Below are 21,335 nucleotides of genomic sequence, written 5' to 3'. Positions count from 1 at the left end.
GCTTTGTGAGCTGTTTCTAATTTTTTTTTTCTAATCCAGGGATCTCCGCGTCGCGTCCTTAACCCTTAACTGGTATACTGTTTTTGGCAAACGTGACTGGCATACTGGAGTTCTGGTTCTGCCGCTAATTACTGAAACTCGACGCACTCGTTTCGTGGGTTTTTCCGTCTGTACTAATACGTAGATGGAAGTTAAATTGCATGTTTGATTCCTAGCTTCTAATACAGTTGGCGTTGACGCGCGTGCACTAGTGTGCAGCCTGTTCGACAAGCGCGGAGACGAGCAACAGCCGGCAGCAGCTAGCCGACACGCGGGCAAAATGTGATACGGTCTCGAGCGACTAGACCTTCTCGTTCCGTCATTATAAACTCGCTCTCCCGGCGCGGCGCCGCTATTCCCCGCTCGTATCTAATACGATTGTACTCGCAGCGGTGGAGCGGTGCACCCGCGGCTGCAACTGCAGCCGGATGCAGCGCTCGCGGTTCCGAAGGATGTACGGCAGATTAGCGTTTGCACGCCGTGCATCTGTTTATTAAATGATGGAAGCCTAGCTGCCGCGCTGGGTGCTGTTCGCTGGTCGATTCGAATTTAACGCGTGGATCGTGTCAATTGGACATGTCTGCGTAAGGATACCATGGGCAGAAGTGAAGATGCGGGCGTGCGAGTAGGAATATATTATACGTACGTTTCAGATGGAAATTTCTTTACTTATTCAGTTAGAATTTCGTGTTACAATTAGCGGTGATTCGACGGTAGTTGAGTTTCACCGAGGTTCATTTGGTCGAGGTGATGATCGATAGTCCGATGAGACCTTTACAGAGTACAGCGCGAAAAACTCGAAAGGGTGGCGGAAACGCCGTGGTTCTCTTGTACTACGGAGCAGCGTTACAGCCCAAGGAGAGAAAGATTAGCATAAAGTTAGCACCTGATACCTCTATGTTCGCACGAAAGTTAAGTTGGCTCGTGCTGCCGGCCCCCTCAGTCCCCAGACACTCTGTCACATTTCGATAGCAGCTTAATACCGTATTCTAGAACATCATTCACCGACAGAACGCAATTTCTTCCTTTGGCTGCTCCAATCAACTCGCCCCCCTCCACCGCGCTACGTTTGTGGTGTCCGACATTAAAATATTAAAGTACAATCGACGTTTCCTTGGGTTTGGCGACTCTTCGATGCTACAGTTAAGCAGGGAGCATAGAAAATTAAAAAAGGAAGATAGATGTATTAAGAACTTTTCCTCTTTCGCACACCATCCGATTCATAAAGACACCATCGACTTTCCACAACAAATAAAGCTCGCAAGCTCCAAGAGGGGCGCGCCCAGCAAAAACCTCGCAGCAAATAAAGCAGCAAGGACCATCAGGACAAATGCAATTTCCTTCATCCTGCCATTTTCTGAACGCGAGTCCGAGGCGAGCAAGAAGCGTCGGTATAGATTAAAAGGCAGCGCTGCAAGGTGGTCCATCTCGTTGGGCGTTAATACACGGAAATTACGGATGGCTGCGAGGGTTTCCAGCTTGATAGTCGGCGATGGAAAAAACGCGCGACCGTGGCGGGGACAATTTCCCAGCGCGTCCTGGACAAAGCCCGCTGAGCTGGCTGGAAGACGAGATCGCGGAGCAAAAGATGAGACCGAGGAGATACGGGGGCGATCTAGGAGGATCGTTGGCATGGCCTCGGGACACTGACTCGCGCTACCTTTATCTCCTCGAGTTACCAAGTTTTACCGCGGCTAGTAAAGCGCCCCGACAACGAGCACCGCCGCCGTCGAGTTATTAGCGGGCCCGGCGAACTTCCTCCAGGCTTTCTCATTCGTTTGCGCCGCGAATAACAGGTGGTATTCCATCCTACTTCTTTGACTGCCACCTGAAGAACTGTCGGGGGCTCGAGAACTTCCCGAGATACGTGTACGCTGGCGCTTTCCCTTCCACCAGCCTCCTCCGCGCCAAGCGTTAGCTAACGAAAGCTTTCCGCCGCTAAACCGGAGGATTTCTGTGACTCGTGCGCGAATTCTGAAGATCTGATTCGTTCGTCTAGTTCGTGGAACAACGTTTCGAAATCCGTCTCGAATTACTAACGGGGGAGTGTAGGACCCAGTCGAATGGGTTCGACGAAGAGTTTTCCTCGGCAAAGGGCGTGGAATTTATACAAAACCCTTTGACCAGCGGCCATGCGAGGAGGCACGCACGGTTGGCGCAATAATTTCGAGGTCGGAGTCAGGCTAATTCCTCGACTAATTGGCTACGTCAGGGTGTGATGGAGGGTGGATGCTGGGGGCGAGAGCTTATGGCCTCGTGGCGTTATGTTTACGATACGCAGGTGTGTGCGCCGCTTTATGGTTCATCTCGCGTCGTGAACTATGACCTCGATCGATAGCCGCGGCACATTGGGCCGTCAGTAATTTCGGCTGATTGGTCCCGCCACATTTTCATCTAAAGATGTTCCTTAGCACCTATCTCGTTCGCATCGAGCTAATCGACTGGTAGAAAAATCCTCGGCACCTGCTACAGAGGATTCCGAGCAAGCTGGCGCAGAGTTTTCGATAATCCCGAGCTCCTTCAGAGCTTCGGAGGAGCTCGAATCTTCCTGCACCGAGGGTCTAGGAGCTAGGTAATCTCGATGGCCAATCGTGCGTGCTCCCATCTAAGATTCAGGGCCTCCGGATTCCACTGACCATCCGAAGAAAGCTGCACGCACCAGGAACTCCGCAGCTCGCCACGCTGGACACCTCGGATGAAGTTGGTTTTCGGAGGGACACAGGGGTGTCTGGTTTGGAAAAGTGGCGGCGAGCAAACGGTCTGCGAGGAGGCGTCCCAGCAGGGACATCCGGCCAAATTAATTCCAACGGAGCCCATCGGTGTCCGTATCCCACGTGCACAGGCCCACCGATCGTGTACACACACGTCGGGGGACGTGTGCCCGTGGCACATGGACAGAGCGGCTCCTTGGGCGGCAGCGAAGTACAAGGAACAGCCATCTTTCTCGGAAAGAAATTAAAGTTTTCCCCGAGGTATACTCTTTTCCTCTCCTTCGTTCGCCCTCAGCTTGGCCTGCTTCTTCTCTTGAGCGGACGCTAGGGTGGGAAGGTCGAAGGATACTGGCGCAGGGCATGGTCGTAGGACGTTGAAGGCTGCTCGAAGGGTGGCTCTGGCCAAACCTATTGCTATTGTTTGTGCTGCTCCCGCGAGGATACCGCGCTGCCCTTAAGGCTGGCGTGTGCCGATGACACTGTACCGGGTGTGCCGCTGCAACTCGAGCGATCTGGGGAACAGACAAGCGAGAAGCTTGTTTGGGTCACGAACGAGAATCACACCTTGAAATTGGATTACGTCTCTTTTTAAGACGAATATTACCTGAAAACCACGGTAGAACGTTAAAATGTTTACCAGTTAGCACCGCCGTTTTTAAAGCACATATATATTTCATACCAACTTTTTTTCAATCTCTATGACGATAATAAACATTGAGTAAAAGGGTATATCTGGATTAACCATCATATTTTTACAAATGCATTACAAAGAAACTGTTTTTTTTTTTCACGGAAAACGACTGCCTAGTTCCCTTAAGGGTGTGGGAGATATTACAAATTTTGTGGATTTGTATGGATAATGGTTAGGTAAATTGTGAGGGTAGGGAATTGGAGGGTCATTGAGAACTTTATAGGAAATTGTTCTAGAGTCGTAGAGAAAGTTTTGGTGTCTCGCAGAATGCAGAAAGATGACTGCGCGTTAAACAGAAGATTTTCTATCACAAGTACACTCCAACTTAAAATCAACCATGCCACTCGAACCCCGCTACACCGATTCTTGACCTTTCGCCAAGTTCTTCTACGCTGCAGAAAACTGACCAACCCCGGCACTGACCACAGACGGTGAAATCCTAAATTACGTCCAACCCAATCAGTCCTCCCTGTTCGACCCCGATTCCTCCACCGAATTCACCTCCAAGTTCCGCCAAATTCGCCTGGAAGTTAGCTCGAGGCGAACTAACGCGATCAGGATCGCCCAAGAAACGGCTCCCACCTCCGCGGCCAAAGAACGTCACCCGCGGACGTTAATTAAAATCGTATTAAGCGTAGATGCGTATCGGCGGCTCGCGGAGGTTAATTGAATTGCTGGTGGCCATTTCGCCCGCGGAAAATCGTGGATACCATCGGCGAAGGTACACGGACGGTGACACCTTGATCGAGGGGGCAAGCAACGATTAAAATCAGATTCGGGGCCGGATTACGCGGGGGCGAGCGCGGTTTTCGTGGTTTCCGGTATCGATTTTAGATTTGGCCTATCAGCGCTCGCTCGCTCTCCACGCTTCTGCCCGTTTTTTTGTTTCCTGGCCCCGAGGAGCGAAACTGTTTGCGAAAGGACTTGGCGCGCGGATCCCGCGATACGTATTAAACAACGCGTGAATTCTTGATGGAGGCTCAGCGTTCGCGCGACCCCCCGGCTGGTCCAATTGGATTTTCCTCTGCCGCGATATCGCCGCGCCTTCGGGGGTAGCTATCCGACGTTCGCGTCAGAATCCGCGATTAAAAATAGCAATTTTATAATATCCACCCGACGTTTTCTGACGTTTAATTCGAGCCTCCTTGGAGTGGACTCGTCAGCGGGCTGCCTCGCGACGGTCATCAGCCTGGAATTACTTAAGGCGCGGGTGTCGCGGCAATTAAACGGGGCAAGTCGGTTATTAGGCCTGACGGAGACCCGCGGTCAATTTCGAATGGAGTATTTTACTAATGAATGTCCAGCGATGGCCTGAACGGTTCGTAGTCCCCTCGCGGTGTAACTAATCCTCGTCGCATCTACACCGAGCATCGCGAATAAGTCGGTTGCTCGTAACTCATCCGTCAAGGCTTCCATTAATTAAAAGCGAAGGTTATAACGTCCCTCGTACAATCAGCGTCCTACTCCGAATCCTCGTGTCTCTTGGAGATCGAAGGTGGCCCAGTGAGGCACAGGTTCCCGGAGCACCCTTGAAGGGGTTCGCATAATCGAAACGCTTGCCGCCCTGGCGAAAGAAATTCCATCGGCGGTGGAGGTGTTCGCGCGCGCGCTGGTGAAATCCAATTTGGGTCGAATGAGCACCGGCGGAATGAGAGCCACTGGGCTGTTCCCGCGGGACCACTGGGAGCAGTGGGAAGCCTCTGTACCCGTGCTGGGGCTATACCAGGCTACACCACGAGAGGGTGGGTGGGTGGCGAGTCGAGGGAGGGGAGCACTCCCCAAGGAGGTAATTACCCTCCCTACGTTCGCCCAGCCACCCACAAGCCATCGCAACTTCAACTCCTGCCGGAGTTACATGCTAATACAAAACCAAAACCGCTTCCCAACAGCTTCGAGTGGCGATGTCGAAATTCATACGTACCGCGCACCCACCCCCTCGCCTAGACGAGAATCGCAACGACTAACGACAGGGGCGAGCTGAAGAGTTTAACCCTAGCGGTGCCTTTTGAATCTTCAATGGGCGATGCGTCGCCGCTGGAGGAGGAAATTTCGGGTCGCGGGGTCGCTGGGAAGGGCTCTGCGCGCTGAAGTGCTTCTCCGTGGAAATTCGCGAAGGAAAAAGTTGGAGGAAGCGTAGTAAATTGAGAGCCAGAGGATTTCGGGGTATCAGGTTCGGAAAATGTGGCTCATTGAAATTGTTGCCAGGGTACTGAGGAATCGTAGACCACTGTAGGGTGGACAGTGGCAAATGGATGATTGGAGGAGTTTATTCGGGCTTTTCTGTACGGTTGAGCTGGTTGTTTATGGGGTTAGGGGAACCAGGTTCGGGTTTACTGACTGCGAGGGCTGCTGTTCTTTAGGGGAATCAGGTGGCAGTGATTGTGTTAGGCGGATGTCGAGCTGGAAACGTTTTTCGATGGGTCGCCTGGACATGCACTGTACCCTGATCAGGTGGGTCTTCGATCGAAAAATAAACCGTCATTGGGGGTCGCTTACTGCCGAGGATTTCTCCACAACTCTCGCTTACTGACTACAGATAATGAAAGTCATGCAGTCTTTGGCTTCTGGGATTATGGAATATTTATTACGCATTCAGAAATCTTGTACAGGCTATAGTTAAGGGGAGAATCCTATTCTTTCGGTTAAAAACATAGCAAGATTTGGGATTTTTTTTTTTAGGAACCAGCGTTTGGATTCGTGTGAAATTTGGACCATGTTTTGATGCATCTTTGAGGAAGCTGCAGGTTTGCGTGTTATGCATGTTCGACCATCACGCCGCGCAAAATTCGCCGCCCGTTGGAACAAAAAAATGAAACGGCGTTTTATTTTATACACATGTAGTTTGAAATTGACGAACCATCAAAAAACAAAAAAAAATATTGAGGATTGTGGAGAGTTTTCAAACTGGAATGTCTGAATATTTAATTTTTGTTATCCAATTTTGCGAGGATTTTCTTATGTAACAAAAGAAGTACCTATAGGACTTACTTGTTAGCGGTATTCTGGTTCATCAAAGTGAAGCTACATATGTTTTGCGCGGCGTGACACATAACTCCTATATTTATTATTAAAAATGAATAAAAAAAAACCTGCAACTTCTTCAAGGATGCATAAAAGCATGGTTCACATTTCAGATGAATCGAAATGCTAGTTTCTTAAAAAAAAATTCCTAAACTTTGCTATGTTTTTAGCCCATAACGTAGGATTCCCCCTTAAAATTCAAATTAGTTCAAATTTCTGTTTTCCCTCTGGCAAAAGAGTAGTGCGAAGAATTTGAGTAGAACTCCGTGCCAAGGGCTCGATTCCCATCAGGAAACGCCTCCAAAAGGGAAATCTAAAATTCCAGCAAGTGAGACGCGTTTTTCCAGCCCTTCCACCCCCTCGTTGACGCGCTATATTTCGGTACCAACGAGAAACTGATTACCAACAGTGTCCCAAGCGCGGCCTTGGAACTCCCAAAAGTCATACTCGTAAAAAAAGACTATTGTACACCGCGGACTTCCGGGTTATTTATACGAGTTATCTCTTCTCTGGAAACCACCAACTGCACCGCGCAATGTTCACGGCCGGTGACTTATGAGCGATGATAATTCCGACCAGCCTTTCCTAGCCCTGCTACTTACCGTCTTTCGCCCTCCGCGCGTCTTCTCGACGTCTTATCAATGAATTATTCACGCACTCGGATAAACAATTAACCCAACCTGCACTTGGGGGTGCCTTCTAAGGTATCCTGCCTGTCTTCGAAACTTTTCCTCGCTGGAATCCAAAGGGCTAGGGAATAAATAATTGAGGAGCTTCCAGCAAGAGGGGTGCAGCTCCATTTTCGACAGTTTTTGAGTTACGACGTGTGATATATATATATAAAAAAAAATTCCACATCGTTTGTTCTCTCTTTGATATTAAATCAGAGGAATAATTTTATAAACAGTGTTTTCTAATTTACTTGAAGTTTGTAACGATGGAGCTGCGCCTCCTCAATTCCCCTGCAAGCTCTGAATCCCCGAGGTCTCTCAAATTCTTATCAAGCGTTGCACAGAGCGGAGCTCTGCAATGTCCACCGCTTCCACGCTTAGGTTCTGGGTCCCTCGCAGAGGTAAACTCGCCACCGAGCTGTAAGAAGTTGCCCGCGGAAGCGCTTAGCGGCGGTGATCGATACACGTGTAGCGGAAAAACTGTGATCGCGAGCACGAGGCGGGCATTTGCGGTTGTTTGCCGCGAGTTACGCTCAAAGTTACGCCATACGCCCGGTGGGAAATTTGAATTTCGGCCAGTTTCCCTCGGACCTCGGCCCAGGAGGCGGCTGGTTCGGGGCCTCCTACGCTCAGGAATGGGCTATGGGAGCCAATATCACCGGGGTATGGCTCCCGTGGGATCGCCACGGCTCTTTTCCACCCCTTTCTCGTATTATACGCATCCGCGCGGCAAAGGGGTCGAGCGCGCGCTGGCCCTGGACCCTGTATCTGACTTCGTTCTGCTCGATCGCCCGAAATCCCATGAAATTTCAATGGTGACCCCCATTAGGCTGCTACCTCTCTGGAATTACGCCCGTGGATTTCTGGGCTGGGCTGATAAAAAGTGACGGGAACGGTATTGCTCTGGAAAATGTATCGGGCAGGTCGAGTGGGTCCGAGGTTTTTGAATCGGGAACGCACGCAGACTGGGATGCAGCTAAATCTGCGAACAGCTGGCAAACTTAACCCTTCGCGCTCTTTCATCACTCGTCGATCACTTATTTAGCACGGGACCTTGGAATAAGGGAAATAGTAGGAATATTAAGGGGACCTAAATCGCTCGAGGAACAAGCGTTTTTTTTTTGCGAATTAATTAGAAGGAGATGAAAGCAAGTACAAATTTTTCCTTTTACACAATGTTTATTACTATCGCGTAGAGTCTAGCCCCTTAATTTCGTAGGAAGCATAGGTTTATTTTTCTCCCATTATCTCGCAATATCCATTCATCGCACTAACGTAAACCTTCCTCCTGTTCCAGAGTACCTACAAGATGGCAGGCCGTCGTCCGCGCAGGGTCCAGACCTGGAGAACCAGAACAGCCTCGACAGCGGTGAGTCTGAACGTTTTCACACACCTTTTCCAACCAGCAAGCGTACGTGCATCTCTTCTGAACTCGATCGAGGCAGGTCGGCCTCAAAGAGACCAACGTCGGGATTCTTAAGCAGTCCCGTGACCCATAAAAATCTCGAAAACCCCCAACGAGATCCTAACAAGCAGCGAACGTCGGGCGATAAAGAGGGTTGTCTCCCTTCTCGGAAAGATCGAGGGGTGAATTTTTCAAGTGAGCATCGCAGGAGGGAGGGACGCTGGAGGTATTCGTAGGAAGGCTTTGCGAGCTCATCGTTTCCATCCGCGGAAATCGGACCTCCATTGAAGTTTTCCGATCTCTCAACCCCCGTTAATTTGAATCGCGGAATTCGCGGCGGGCACGATCTTTTACCGTGTTTAAGGTTTTAATCGGGCCCCAGGGACACTTTGAGCATTTGCCGGCGCGCTCGGTTTATGGGACCAGGAGTTTCCACGAATCCGACCGTACGTCGCTGTAATTCGATTAGCCGGCGGGTAACACAGAGGACCCAGTTCGGTTTCACTGGGTTTTACTCGACCAATCTCCCAAGTCCATTACTAGACGCGGGGACACTGTCACAGACACAATTAACTATTTCGTTTGATCGATCTAGGACAGCGGTTCGGCTAGATGGGGCGCACGCATCCCTCCAGGGCGACAGACGTCGCTTTTCCACGCGTAAATTTTACCCGATCCTTGCGGGGTTGGGCAATTTTCCCTCATTATCCCATGTTTCCTCCGAATTCCCACGACTCGCCCTCCTGTGTTAGATCGTCGAGCCTCTTTAAAGTATTCTATTGGAAGTTAGAGGAAGTTAATTAAGAGACCTAAGGGTACCATGGAAAATCAAAATTAAGGGGTTACACCACTTTGGATTCTAAAAATAGCAGCTATCTTTCAGCTTCTTTTTGAGAAAATGACAAAGAAAATGAAAAATTTACAATTATGCATCCATTGCACAACTATTGAAGTACACGAAATTCATTTTACGTGACAAAATTTTAGGTTTATTGCTCTAGGTCCAACAATTTGGCGCGCTGCAAAAATAGAAGCTTACGTGGACCGTCCCCAGCGACGCCATTGCGTTCGAACAAAAATTGTTTCGTCTTCTTCAATAGTTGTACCTGTAATAAATGCTTAGTTACAGATTTTTCATATTCTTAATCACTGTAATAAAAACTCTTAAAGATAGCTGCAATTTTTAGAATCCAAGGTGGTGTAGACCCTTAAGGTTCATTTCTATTCCTCCATGGAAAGATAAATCTTCCCAAATTCGTCGAGTCACTCTGTTACCCCCCGTAAGACCGTTACATCTCGCGAACTTTACTATCCAGAAGTGGATCATCCCTTAGAAGCAGCAACGCGTTTTAACATCTCAGCGACAAGTGGTCCAGTATTTCTAATCGTAGATCTGACGGCAAAGAACAGCGAAGCTAGTACGGGCATAGCGAACGCAGTTGCTGTATAGAATAAGCGAAACGACGACTTGGTTGTCGACGAAGGAGTTTCCGCGGAATCGTGACGCGGCCATGCTGATTCGATTACCGTCGTGCAACAGAGAGATTCGGCTTTAGTCGACGTCCAGGGGAAGTTGAACAGGGTTCCTGGTCCGTGAATAAGACCAGGAGGGGGTTGGTTTGGCCGCCGGCTAGCCATCTAGCTAACGTACTCCTGGGAAGACATAAATGTGTCCTTTTAGTGGCAGCTTCTGTCCCGCGCTCGCCGAAGGCCTCGACGACTCGCGTCCTCGTAATTATAAGACCCTTTCCCCGGACCTGCGACCGATCCACAACTTTTCCCATGAATTCTCTGCGCGGCGGAACGATCGAATATCCGATGAAAAAGCAACCGTAGACGTTGATTCATTAAATTTCGAATCACGAATTGTGGGCGAAGGTAATAACGAACGAAGTTATTCAATTGTCGGCGAAACTGACGGTTTTAATTAACAGTCACGTATACACCAGCTTTGTTTTATTGAATCCGCCCTCTGCTCTGGATAAATCAATGTTTAATTATGGGAAAATCGGCGAATTTAATTAAGAGTCACGCAAATGTCGCTTTATTTACTGCAACGGTGATTCCGTTGTGTGAAACGGGGTTCGGCTTTACGCGTGAATTCTTCGCGAGACGTGCCGCGCAGTGTTAGCCAAGGGTGCATCAACAGAAATCGGATCTGCACTTACAAAGGGACGTATCGTGGTTTAAATAATACCGTTCGTAAGAAACGAGTTGACTCTTAATTAGCACGCCGAGGTCACTCTTTCCACTGTTATATTCTTCCCAACCACACTTGGAGAAGATTCATTAAGCTTCTCCATTTTCCACTGACCGATCCAACGCATCTATCGCCAGGTAATAAAGGATCGACCCAGCGATCGCAGAAAGATGTCCGCGATTCGACGCGATCCCAGCGGACTCGCCTGGATTCGCGAGGATCCCAATCTCTTAGGCGGGGTCCTTTTTGGTTTCAGTCAGTCAGTCACTCGATCCTCCACCCCGGCCACCCCTAGACCCCCCTCTTTTTCTATACCCCAGAGACCCATTGCAACTTTAAGCGGCTCACATTACGGAGCATTCGACTCTCTCGTTTCTGCCGGGTTCGGGGATCGCTGGAAGCTGCTCCCTTCTTTCTGCTCTTAATTTAGCCGCCCCTACGGCCGTCCCTGACCCACCCACGCCGCCCTCCGGCGGCTTGTTGTCCCCCAGGCCACCCTCGGAATTCATTTCGGATCTTTATCCGCGCGGAGGATCCTCGCGATCGACGGGCAACGGATCAACTTGCCGGAGTCACGCAATCGTTCGCGAGGGTGGGTTAGTTGCGGGGGTGGTTTCGCGGGACGACAAAGGGTTAGTTGCTCGTGATTAATCGCGCTGCGCGTCTTTCTCGGCTGGGTAGGCGGGAGAAATTCGTAACAAGAACGCGTATCGCGTTTCTGTCGCTCGGCTTCCTCCTTGGGTAATTGGGCCGGCTGAGGATATTAATTGCGGCTTGGTTAATTCGAAGGTTCGTTGGAGGGGTCCTCTTTTTATGGAATCCTGTTGTGGGGGTAGGAATGCTTGTATAGAGGAAGTGGCCTAAATATGGGCTACCACTTTTATTTTAGGATTGTTGCCACACCTGTTGAAGATTTTTATGATCCGACACTTGAACCAGTATGTTCAATGTGTTTAATTTATTACACGGAGGTGAAATAAGGTGAAAAAGAGTAAGCTTTGTTTGAAATTCTATATTCAAAATAGCAGTACAAATTTTCGGTTTTGAAAACGGGCTTTAAATATGGGCTACTATTAAAATAATCTTAAAGAACAGTGAAAACTGCATATTTTCAGACTGAATCTTTTTAAAACACGTCCAAAATGCTAGCAAAAATAAACTTAGAAGGTGATGGTGTATTTACAGTAGTCAGAGATGCACACGTCCTTTCAACACCTGCACAGGCATGGTGTGCCCACATATAATATTGAAAGCTTAAAATCTACTTCGTTTACTTACTGTCCTGTTACTTTGTCTCTTACATGCCCATAATTGTACCTTACTAAAGGGTTTTCTTACCCCTGAATAAATGATAATGATAATAATAATAATAAAAACACTTCACCAAAAGTTCTCCCTCTGTGTCTCTAGAGAAAAGTCTTCTGCAAGACATGCGACTCGCATCCTCGTCGTCTGCATGCCCCCTTTGATGAGTTTCATCAACGTCGCTGAAATCGTCTTCAGCTTTGTAGCCCGTATTTAGACCACTTGCTCATGGACGCTTGGAGCAGTGAAAGTCATTATTACGCGATGCTATTCGTTATAAAAAATTCTGCGAGTACAAGCTTGCAATGTCAACAATATAGTGCTCATAGCAAATTAACTCTCAGTTCGCTAGATTGTTGTTAAAAAAAATAAAACAAACATACCTGTAAAATCTTTCAGATTCGTTCGTTCGTTCGTTCCTTTAAGACGTTTTGCAACGCAGGATATTAACCAAGCAAATGCAAGCCATTATCTATTTCCTGCAGCTACTTTTCTTTCTCAGTCGTACTTTTACACCTTTGCCGATGGAGTGAAGCACCCACTATGACCTAATAATTCAACTAGCCCATGTTTGGACCCTAGCTCATATTTGCACCTCTTCCTCTATTATTATAGGGATTCTAAGAATTTGAAAAATAGAACGCGACACGTTTTCTACCCTCTTCCCCGTTCATATGTCGCAGGATTCCAATTGCTGAGACAAGAGCAGCCTTCTCTGATTAACTAAGCCGTTACACAGCCTCCGTGGACACGTTGAAAATTTAACCCGCGTCTGTCTTTGAACACCGAGGAACCTTGCACTCGGTCATCCATTATTCGAAAGGAACGGAGCTCCTCCGCCTCTACGTAGATCGCTCGACATTCAGCCTCCACTCCTCAACTTCCCATTTTCATCTTCAGATTCCACCAGCAAGCTTCAATCTCGCCCATTCGCCTTCAAACTTCCACTTTGACTTCTCAGCCTTTCATTCCAACCTCTTTGACTTCTTCCCAACATTTCTAACCAACATTCCACCCTTCAGCTTCACCGTCATCCCTCCATCCCAACTCTCATCCCCCGCTTCAATTTTCATCGAACCCCTGCCCGCCCCCCTCCCGAGTTGTAAAAATCTCCGGCGACGTTTCGTCACCGATTTCAAACGCGATTATCCCCTCCGAGCCTAATTGACGTTAAGTGAAAACGGTGTCGATCGCGAGCCAGAATCGATCCCGCGGAAAAGCCGAGGGAAAACGGCAGTGGAAAAAGGTGTGACGCGCGCGAACGAGGGCCGAGAGTGAAAGTGGAGGGGGCGCGGAGGGACGAGGATGGAATTGGAATAAGGGTGACGAGGAATAAGAGGATCGAGGAAGATGGGAGCGGAACTGACAGGGGGCGAAGGTAAACAAAGGATCTCCGCCGGGGGTGAGTCCCGCGCAAACGCCGAAATTATTTTATCACGGATGAGATTTGCTGCCCTGCATGGCGGTTGAAGCCGACGGCAATTAGAGAGGACGGACGTGGACACGGACGAGCACTTTAAATGTCCGCCAGCCATCCTCCCCGTCGCTTTAATTCGCTTATTATTTGATAAACCGCCAGCTGGACCCGCGTCGCCCAGCCTTATCTCCCCTATCAGGCCTCGAATTTTTAGAGATTTCGATATTGACTTTCGTCTCGATGTCCCACTAGTTTGTTTACCTTGGAAATCGATGATTTGTGGATTGTGTTTGGGGAATGCAGGTTTCGGAGATGTTTCGTGGTGGGACGTGAAAATTTTTCGGGGTTGATTAGCATTTCGTATTATAATTCCTTGCTTAGGGGCTGGAGAGAAAATTTTGTAATGGTTGCACACGATTCTGATCGGCAGAAGGCTTAACTAATAAGGGAGGATGTATCCTGGTGTATGAATATTTGTAATTTTTTTTTTAAAGATATTCTTTCTTTCGATAGTGCTAGAAAAACTTTCGAACTCCCCTGATTTACCGTGCGATACGAGCGTGTCGGGAATTCTCGTGGCAGTTTTCCCACTTACCGGCCGTCGGTACGTAAGCAAAGTTTGCTCCGCAGTTGACGAATCTCCCGCAGCGTTTTACTCCATCGATACACTCTCATCTGGCGGGAAAACATTCAAATTTTCTACAAATCGTCTTCCTCGTTCAAGTTTTCAACTGGAAATATTAGCTTACCTAACCCACACAAAAATTCCACGCTTAACGTAAATCAATAAATGAGATCTCGCGCATAAATGAAGCTAGTAAAACTTTGCGATAATAGAGAAAATTTCTTATTATGTCACCCTGATCCCCTTTCCGATCGATTTAGTAAGACTCCTACCAGGACGTTGTCGTCTTACGTCCCCCAAAGAGCTTCCACCTTCGCAGCTTCCACCCCCTGGTGCTAATAAAATAATAAATACACGTCGTGGGGGTGCAGTGCACATCGGAGGGTGGCATTTCGCACCTGAAAGGTGGATCTCGCCGCTTTTCCCTTCCCGTTCCTTCGCTCTTCCCTCTCCTCCTTTTTCCTTCTTTCCCCAACAGCTTCTTCCTCCTTCTTCCTCTCGCCCCACCGCTCCGTCCACCCCCCAGGACCGCAGCACCGGCTTTACACCCCCGTTACAATGCCTCGGCGTGCATTACATACAAGCCGGTTATTTCTCCAGGGAGTTTTCTCGCGTGAATGCCGCGAGACCGTGGCGCGCACACTCGCTCGCGTTAGCACGCTTATTTACGCGCGCGGAGCCGACGCTCCGAGGAGCTCTCGCTCGACGACTCGGCGGGAATTCACCCCCCTGCAACCCCCACCTTCTATTCTCGTTATTCGCAGAGCGATTGTCCTCTTTTCTGGTCAGAAATCGCTTGGGAAGAATCCTCTAAGACAGGAGCAAATTTTTTCTAAAATAAATCGACTGCTGCGGGGGTGTTCAGAGGGTTTTTGTCCATTCTATTGCACCTTCTATTTGTCACTCATCTTCCGAAGAAGAATGCAATTATTAAACGCATTAAGGGCTAAAAATTAAAGCGATTTTTTTTGTTAAAATTCACCGAATTTTCAAATTTTAATATTAAATACAATTTGAAAATTGGGGTATTTTAACAGAAACACATTGCTTTTTCAACTACAAATTTGATCAGATGAAAATTTACATTTCTAAAAAAAAAAGTTCTTACAATTCTTAATTTTTTATTTCTTAAAATTCTTACAGCATTAAGAATGTACAATTATCACTGAAATGTTATAAGATTTATTAATTCCATAATGGTAACTCAAAAATGACGTTGGGGTGCAGTGAACCCCATGTGTTTCCGCAAAGATTCTGCGATTTCTACGTTCGATGACGACGCTGGGCTGTGTGGGTGCAGCGCGCTGCTTCTTGCGCTGCGGGGGTGGCGTTGTACACTCCCTCCACGTCTTTTCTTTCTCCCTTTCCCTCTCATGGTACCCGCGGGAATTTAGGCGAAAACTTTGGCCAGGCAGGCCGGAGGCGAGAAATTCTTACAGCGCCGGAAACTTTCCTCGGGGCGACGTACTTTACCGCCCGACGATTTCGCGTTATCGCCCCGTCTTCGAGGCCCATCCCCTCCCAGTTATTGTTCCCCACCCTGGGTGAAGTCTGGAGCCTGCTCCGGGGAGGCTAGAAGTCACTGAGGACCTAAGATCCCGCGAGCTAATCAGTATCTTTTACTCTCCGGGGATGATTGTTTCTAAACATCGTCGTTCAATCGATGGAAAGTATCTTGTCGCGTTGGAAGTGAAGGGGTTCGTTGAGGGCTCGGAGGAAGCTGAAGAACCGTTCTTGAAACTCGATTCGAATCAGAACCGCGACCGTTTTATTTTATAATAAATAAATAAGAACCGCGGTCATTTCGGATTCGAATCGTTGGAAGTACCTACCTATTGTTAGTTGAAGAGGGATTTATGTTGGGAAGATGGTGGGAGAGTTGGGTGAGACGAAGAAGAGCTTGTTCGTGGATAATGTTAGTAGAGAAGTCACGAAGAATTTATTACTCGAATGTATTTTATAGAACTGAATGACACCAGTCCTTAGGAATCGAAGATTAAAGATAATAAAGTTCCAAAGCGACTAGAAGGAGCCCAGTTTCCAAGGGCAAGTGCTTGTCACGATCCATTAATGTTTTTCATTGTAGTAATCCATTCATGGTCTCCTAAAGAACATCGCGCGTTCTATGATGCGTGCAGGGTATCGCCGATATTGCTGGCTCAGTAATTTTAATGCGAATCGAAGGTGGAGTTCATGTCCAACTGTCGACGGGTTAATTAATCTCGAAATCCTTCTTTTACCAACCTCCAGACTGTGCTCCATCTTCAAGCGATGGACATTGCTCGCCGTTGTCGATTAAGTTGTTGCCGGAGTTCCAAAAGAACAGCGGTGCAATTCGAAGTTTTGGATAAGATATATAATTCGCATTTAAGGGTGAATTCACTTTTCCACTATCGAACAGAAACAGCTGGTTCGAAGGGTGCTATCCTCGGCGAGTGGCAATCTCGATCGCAGAAAAGGGCCTCGAGGCGATCGTTTCAGATGTGGTTGACTCACAATAGCCTGTTTTTCTCATCGTGTCTCGAATTGGAAAGCGGCCCGCGCGCTTTTAATGAACGGCGTTTCGAACTCGCGCGTTGACCCATTTACATCCGATTACTCAGCCGCCTCTCTTGCACGTGCAAGTGCAGCTTTTGTGCACTTTGTTGCACCGTGCAGCCGCAGTATCAGTCACCGCGTGCGAAAGAAACTTAAAAAAAAAACCTGCATGCTCGCTATAATATCTGCTCAAGGCTAGAAACAAGATAATTAATTATTGGAAGTAGAATCTGAAGAGTTTCCACTTTGACGCACGATGTAATTCAAACCATTTCTCGAATAAGTTTCCATGTTCTAGTACTCCCCTTTCTCCGCTTTACATTCTGTTGTTGCTTTTTATTCCGTTGTTTGCTGTGATTAAATTAAAGATAAAAACTTTGAAATTAAATTTCGATCCAGAAGTTGATGGGAAGCGAGTGGAGGAACCTCTGTTTGTCGATCATCGAACAGGAGGAACGTGTATATGGAATGTTTACCAGGGCAGAATGTCGAGCAGCGATTAAGATATTCCATCCGCGTGTATCTCGTCTTTCGGTAGTCCAGCACGTGTTATTTGCACGGTCGCGATTGCGACAAGGTAGCAGCGTCCACGTAGCCACTCGCCCACGAATGCAAATGGGCTGTATTAATCCTGGCGAGGCTGAGTGCTCGGCAATCATCATTACCTTGGATTATTGTTTTCCTGGGCGCCAGCGGTCCCTGAAATTCCCTGCGCAAAGCAAGGTGAACTGCCGTCAAACCATTTACGTTACCAGGCAACTATCTTCATCAGCCTCTCCCATCTTCACTGCGCGTTCGCCGTATCAAATTTTTACTCCCACCGAATTTCCACTGTCCAAGTTGGGTGTTGGTAATTCAATAGACCCCCAGGAACACGGGACTGTAGCTACAATACTCCTGTCTTTTTTACAGCGGGGCTTCTTTGCGAATTGTATTGAAATTTTGTTAACGAAACAGAGTCGCGCGTTTAATATTTCGCCGTATCTTGGATCTATTTTGAAAGTTTCCTAGGGACGTTTTATCGCCACTTCTGGCACAGTTTCATCGCTCGGCTTGTGCTAAAGTTCGCGAAGGCAGAACCGGTGGGTAGGTTTGAAGCTGGGATCTATTTCGCGGCGATATGCTAAGCGCGAGAGCGATTTCTCTTCGGTTCCCCGTGTGTCACGCATGCTAAGCACACCACCTTGTGCATTCCTGCCTCGTACGGATATGACTGAGCGAACCTTGCCCCAGTTCTTTTGCTGAGACGTTGCACCCGACACCCCCTTCTCGCAATTGTAACAATCGCAAGCGTTACATTTACGGAGCCTCCCTTAGTAACAGCCGGAACACCAGTTACCCAGAGCAGTCGTCCTCGGAGAACTCCATTCCTCGAGGCAACTTCCCCTCTGCAGGACAGAGGGCTTCGAAGACCTACCAACTTTCCATCGAGTCTAGATTGCTTACCACTTTTAGCGGCGCAAGCTTAGCGGAATATTGCTTCAACGTCGTCTGGCCTTTCCAACTGATCACTACTGCCGAGAAAAGTTCTGTCAACTCGCCTCGAGCGAGCGTTTCAAGACACTAGGACGACGTTAGGCACTTTCTATGATTCCCAGAAAATATGGCAACTTGTTAAAGTCGTGCAGCAGGTGTAAACTCCTCAGCGTGAAAGCACGCCGCTCACAGTGCAATGCAATCTTTCGCGTTAAGCGGGTATTCTACTGCGACATGCGATTGTTTTTGTGATATTTGACTGTAGCCCGTGCGAGAGTCACAGGTGCGCAGAATAAGCAGTAAAATTTATAAAGCAATCGGTTCGATAGATTTTCAGATTTTATCTTCGCGATGCGGACAAATGACGTTTCGAGAAAAACGCGTTCAAAGTTTTCATCCGTAGAAGCCGAGCCTCTACGCTCCCTACAAAACGCCTCTGTAGAAGCTAAAATAGTCGGAATTTTTCCATGAAAATTTCGCAGTACATACTTTCGAAAAATGTTTAAAAGAATCAATTTCTTCAACTTAAAACTAATCTGCCACGCCTGGTCCACAGAGGACGCCTTCCTTTTCTCCAAAGAAGTCTCGATGCGCGGATTTTTGGCTACCAATTACAGGATACTACCAAATAATCATTCCACGCAATCAGTAGCAACTTGTACTCCCACCAGACGCGCGATCGTCATTCGAGAAGCTTTAAACAGTGAGATTCTGAAAGGACCCCGAATTCGGCGAATAAAATCGCCCGTGCTTGGTCCCCTTTTCTGGTGGATGTCGCAAGAGGCCAGGGGAGCAGCGAGCCGGCTATATAGAATTCTTAATTCCGTGGCAGCGTCATTGAAGGCGACTCGCCGTCCTGGAGGAGAGCGCGAGACGCATGTCGCGGCAAGTGAAATACAAAACGGAGCCAGGTAGGGACGTACCGCGGTACAGGAATCTCCTGTGCGATAAAATCTGCCGACCTACACCTCGACGTCTTCAGAGAAGGACGCCGCGAGCTGACGAGGCTTCCATCTGCCTCTGAATGGCTCCTCCGTATCGAGGCGAATAGACACGCGGGGCCAGAAGTGCTTGCTCCTGATTGCTGGCTTCGATCGAAGATAAACGCGACCGATAAGCAACTCGCAGGAGCACTAAGAGTGCCGAGGACGCGGACTGGTCTAGTAGACGGCTCGTAATAGACGTTTCACGGAGTTACAATTTGCTTCGTAGCTTTTTCAAAGGGAAATTCGACGTGGACAGGGTTGAACTTGATGCGAAACGATTTTATTCGTTAAAGAAAACCGAGAGGAATTTCCAAGAGACCTTATTAATTTAATACGGAAAGTGTAGATAGCGTTTGCATGAATTCAGAATTTTTTTTTGGAAGATGCTGCATTTGGGGGAGGTATTTGAAGCTTCAAACGTGGAATTAAATTGACAATAGAAAAGACTTTGTTGCTTTAAGAGAACGCAGAGAAATTTCCAAGTGACTTTTTTAATTTAATATGGAAAGTGAATCTGTAAGATCGCCTCCTCTTGGAGTAAATTGTCAGAAGGAGGCGCTCGCTTATTCGCAGCGTAAAGGTGGAGTTACTCGAGAGAGCCTGGTGGAGGATTTTCTCGAGTCATCCAATTGAGAATGATTTAGCCGTTGAAAGACACCATAACTAATTAGATGCGTTAAGGGCTCGTCTCTGTGCCCCCGTTCGCCTCGACTTGATCGACGATCGCTTCGTGACTATTCATTACACGAGCACCATCGCGCGTTTCAGCGGACGTTGATTCCTCGGTTAAGAAGCTGGTCGTAATTCTCGATCGAGGATAAACAGCATTCGACTTGGAACAGCATGGTTTTTAATCAGAAACACAGTGGAGAGGTTCCGGGAGCTCGGCATCTGTTCAATCCTGGATAAACGATCCATGTCGCTCTTCCTCGTTAGAAAATTGAACACAGAAGCTCGCAGACTATGAATACGATTTTTATCAGGCACACGGCTCGCAGCATCCACCGGCGACCGTTTCAAATGAAAATTCCAGCAAGTTAATGCCCGTTGCGTATTGCAAAGCGTTTAAGCAGCCGTTCGTATAGGTGTAATATAACTCTGCGTTACGTTAGGCATATCCCTTGGCTGTTATCGCGAGGGGAAACCGCAAATCTCGCCTCGACGGCAGTCCTTTCTCTTCGCCAGGAGAATTGCAAAGTGTGGGACAGTGTCCTCCTCCTCTTCAGCTTCCGTGCGATTACCCCGCAATTTTTCATCCCGCTGTTTACTCGTTTTCTCCTCTTCCACCGGCGCACACACTGCTGAATCCTCCCAATTCAATTCTAATCTTCTCTCACAGAGCTTTTCTCAGATTTTAATTACAGCAGATAATTTTGCTTTCTTCTTTGTCATTTTTTCACGAATGATTACGCGAGTCGACTCTCCCAGACACGCGAACCACCCCTTCTAACGCCGCGAGCCATCTCTCCCAGCACCTCAGGAGAGACGGTCAGGTGTCACGACTTCAGTTCTCAAGCTTATTTTCAGTAAATATTCTCTCGAAGCAAATATCCGCCATTTGTTTTCTGTATCAGCATAGAATTCTGAATACATAGTTTTAATAGCCATTTTATATTTGGTGAGCCAACTGTCCTCAACTTACCCTGTAAAGCTTTGCAAAATGTGATCCAGAATTTCGTGCAAGTCCCTTCGAATACATCGCGCACCTGTACAACGCGTGAGCTAGATTATTTTATAACACAAATCGCAACGCATGCTCATAGCGAAGCGCAGAAAAATGCTGCTGAATTGCTGATGGAGAAAGATCGATACCGATCGACCAGCTCAGTCGAGGCTCATTTAAAAGGCTGACTAGGGATGCTGTCGACGGGCGACAAGATGGACGAGGCCAGCGATCAGAAATGCTCGCCCCGGGAATGGCAGGCACCCATCCGATCTGATAGGGGGCGATCTGCGGCTAGACACGCCGAGAAAGCCGCAGGAATGCCACGTGTAACCTTTGTCACGTGAGCTACTGTGTATAAATAAAGCCTGGTCCAATTAGTATTTGGGCAGCGGTTCGGCCAGATAGCATCTTCCTGTTCGGGGATCACCTTCCGCCTCGTCCACCCGATGGAGGCGCTCCTCGTGGATCTATTACGGGTGCTGACTCCTCGCATTCCCCTGCACCTTGGCGCTCCGTGAAAATTCTCGTCGGGACTATCCTTCCTTGTCTGCGCGACTCCGCGAAGTCTTCGACACTGCGCTTCA

The 21,335-nt window shown here is 48.1% G+C and overlaps 1 protein-coding gene across 2 annotated transcripts in view; it reads left to right on the top strand.

Annotated features, from left to right (window-relative positions):
- L (zinc finger protein Lobe) overlaps positions 1 to 21,335 on the top strand; it is a 92,308-nt gene that overhangs the window by 24,488 nt on the left and 46,485 nt on the right. For both annotated transcript variants that reach the window (XM_076824813.1, XM_076824812.1), the window contains exon 4: positions 8,431 to 8,502. In XM_076824813.1, the coding sequence (XP_076680928.1) occupies positions 8,431 to 8,502 (72 nt within the window). The remainder of the gene's footprint in view (positions 1 to 8,430; positions 8,503 to 21,335) is intronic.

The sequence above is a fragment of the Andrena cerasifolii genome, chromosome 12, assembly GCF_050908995.1.
Source record: "Andrena cerasifolii isolate SP2316 chromosome 12, iyAndCera1_principal, whole genome shotgun sequence".
Lineage (NCBI taxonomy): Eukaryota > Metazoa > Arthropoda > Insecta > Hymenoptera > Andrenidae > Andrena > Andrena cerasifolii.
Note: the sequence above shows the minus strand (reverse complement) of the source record. Positions and strands in the feature narration are given on the sequence as shown.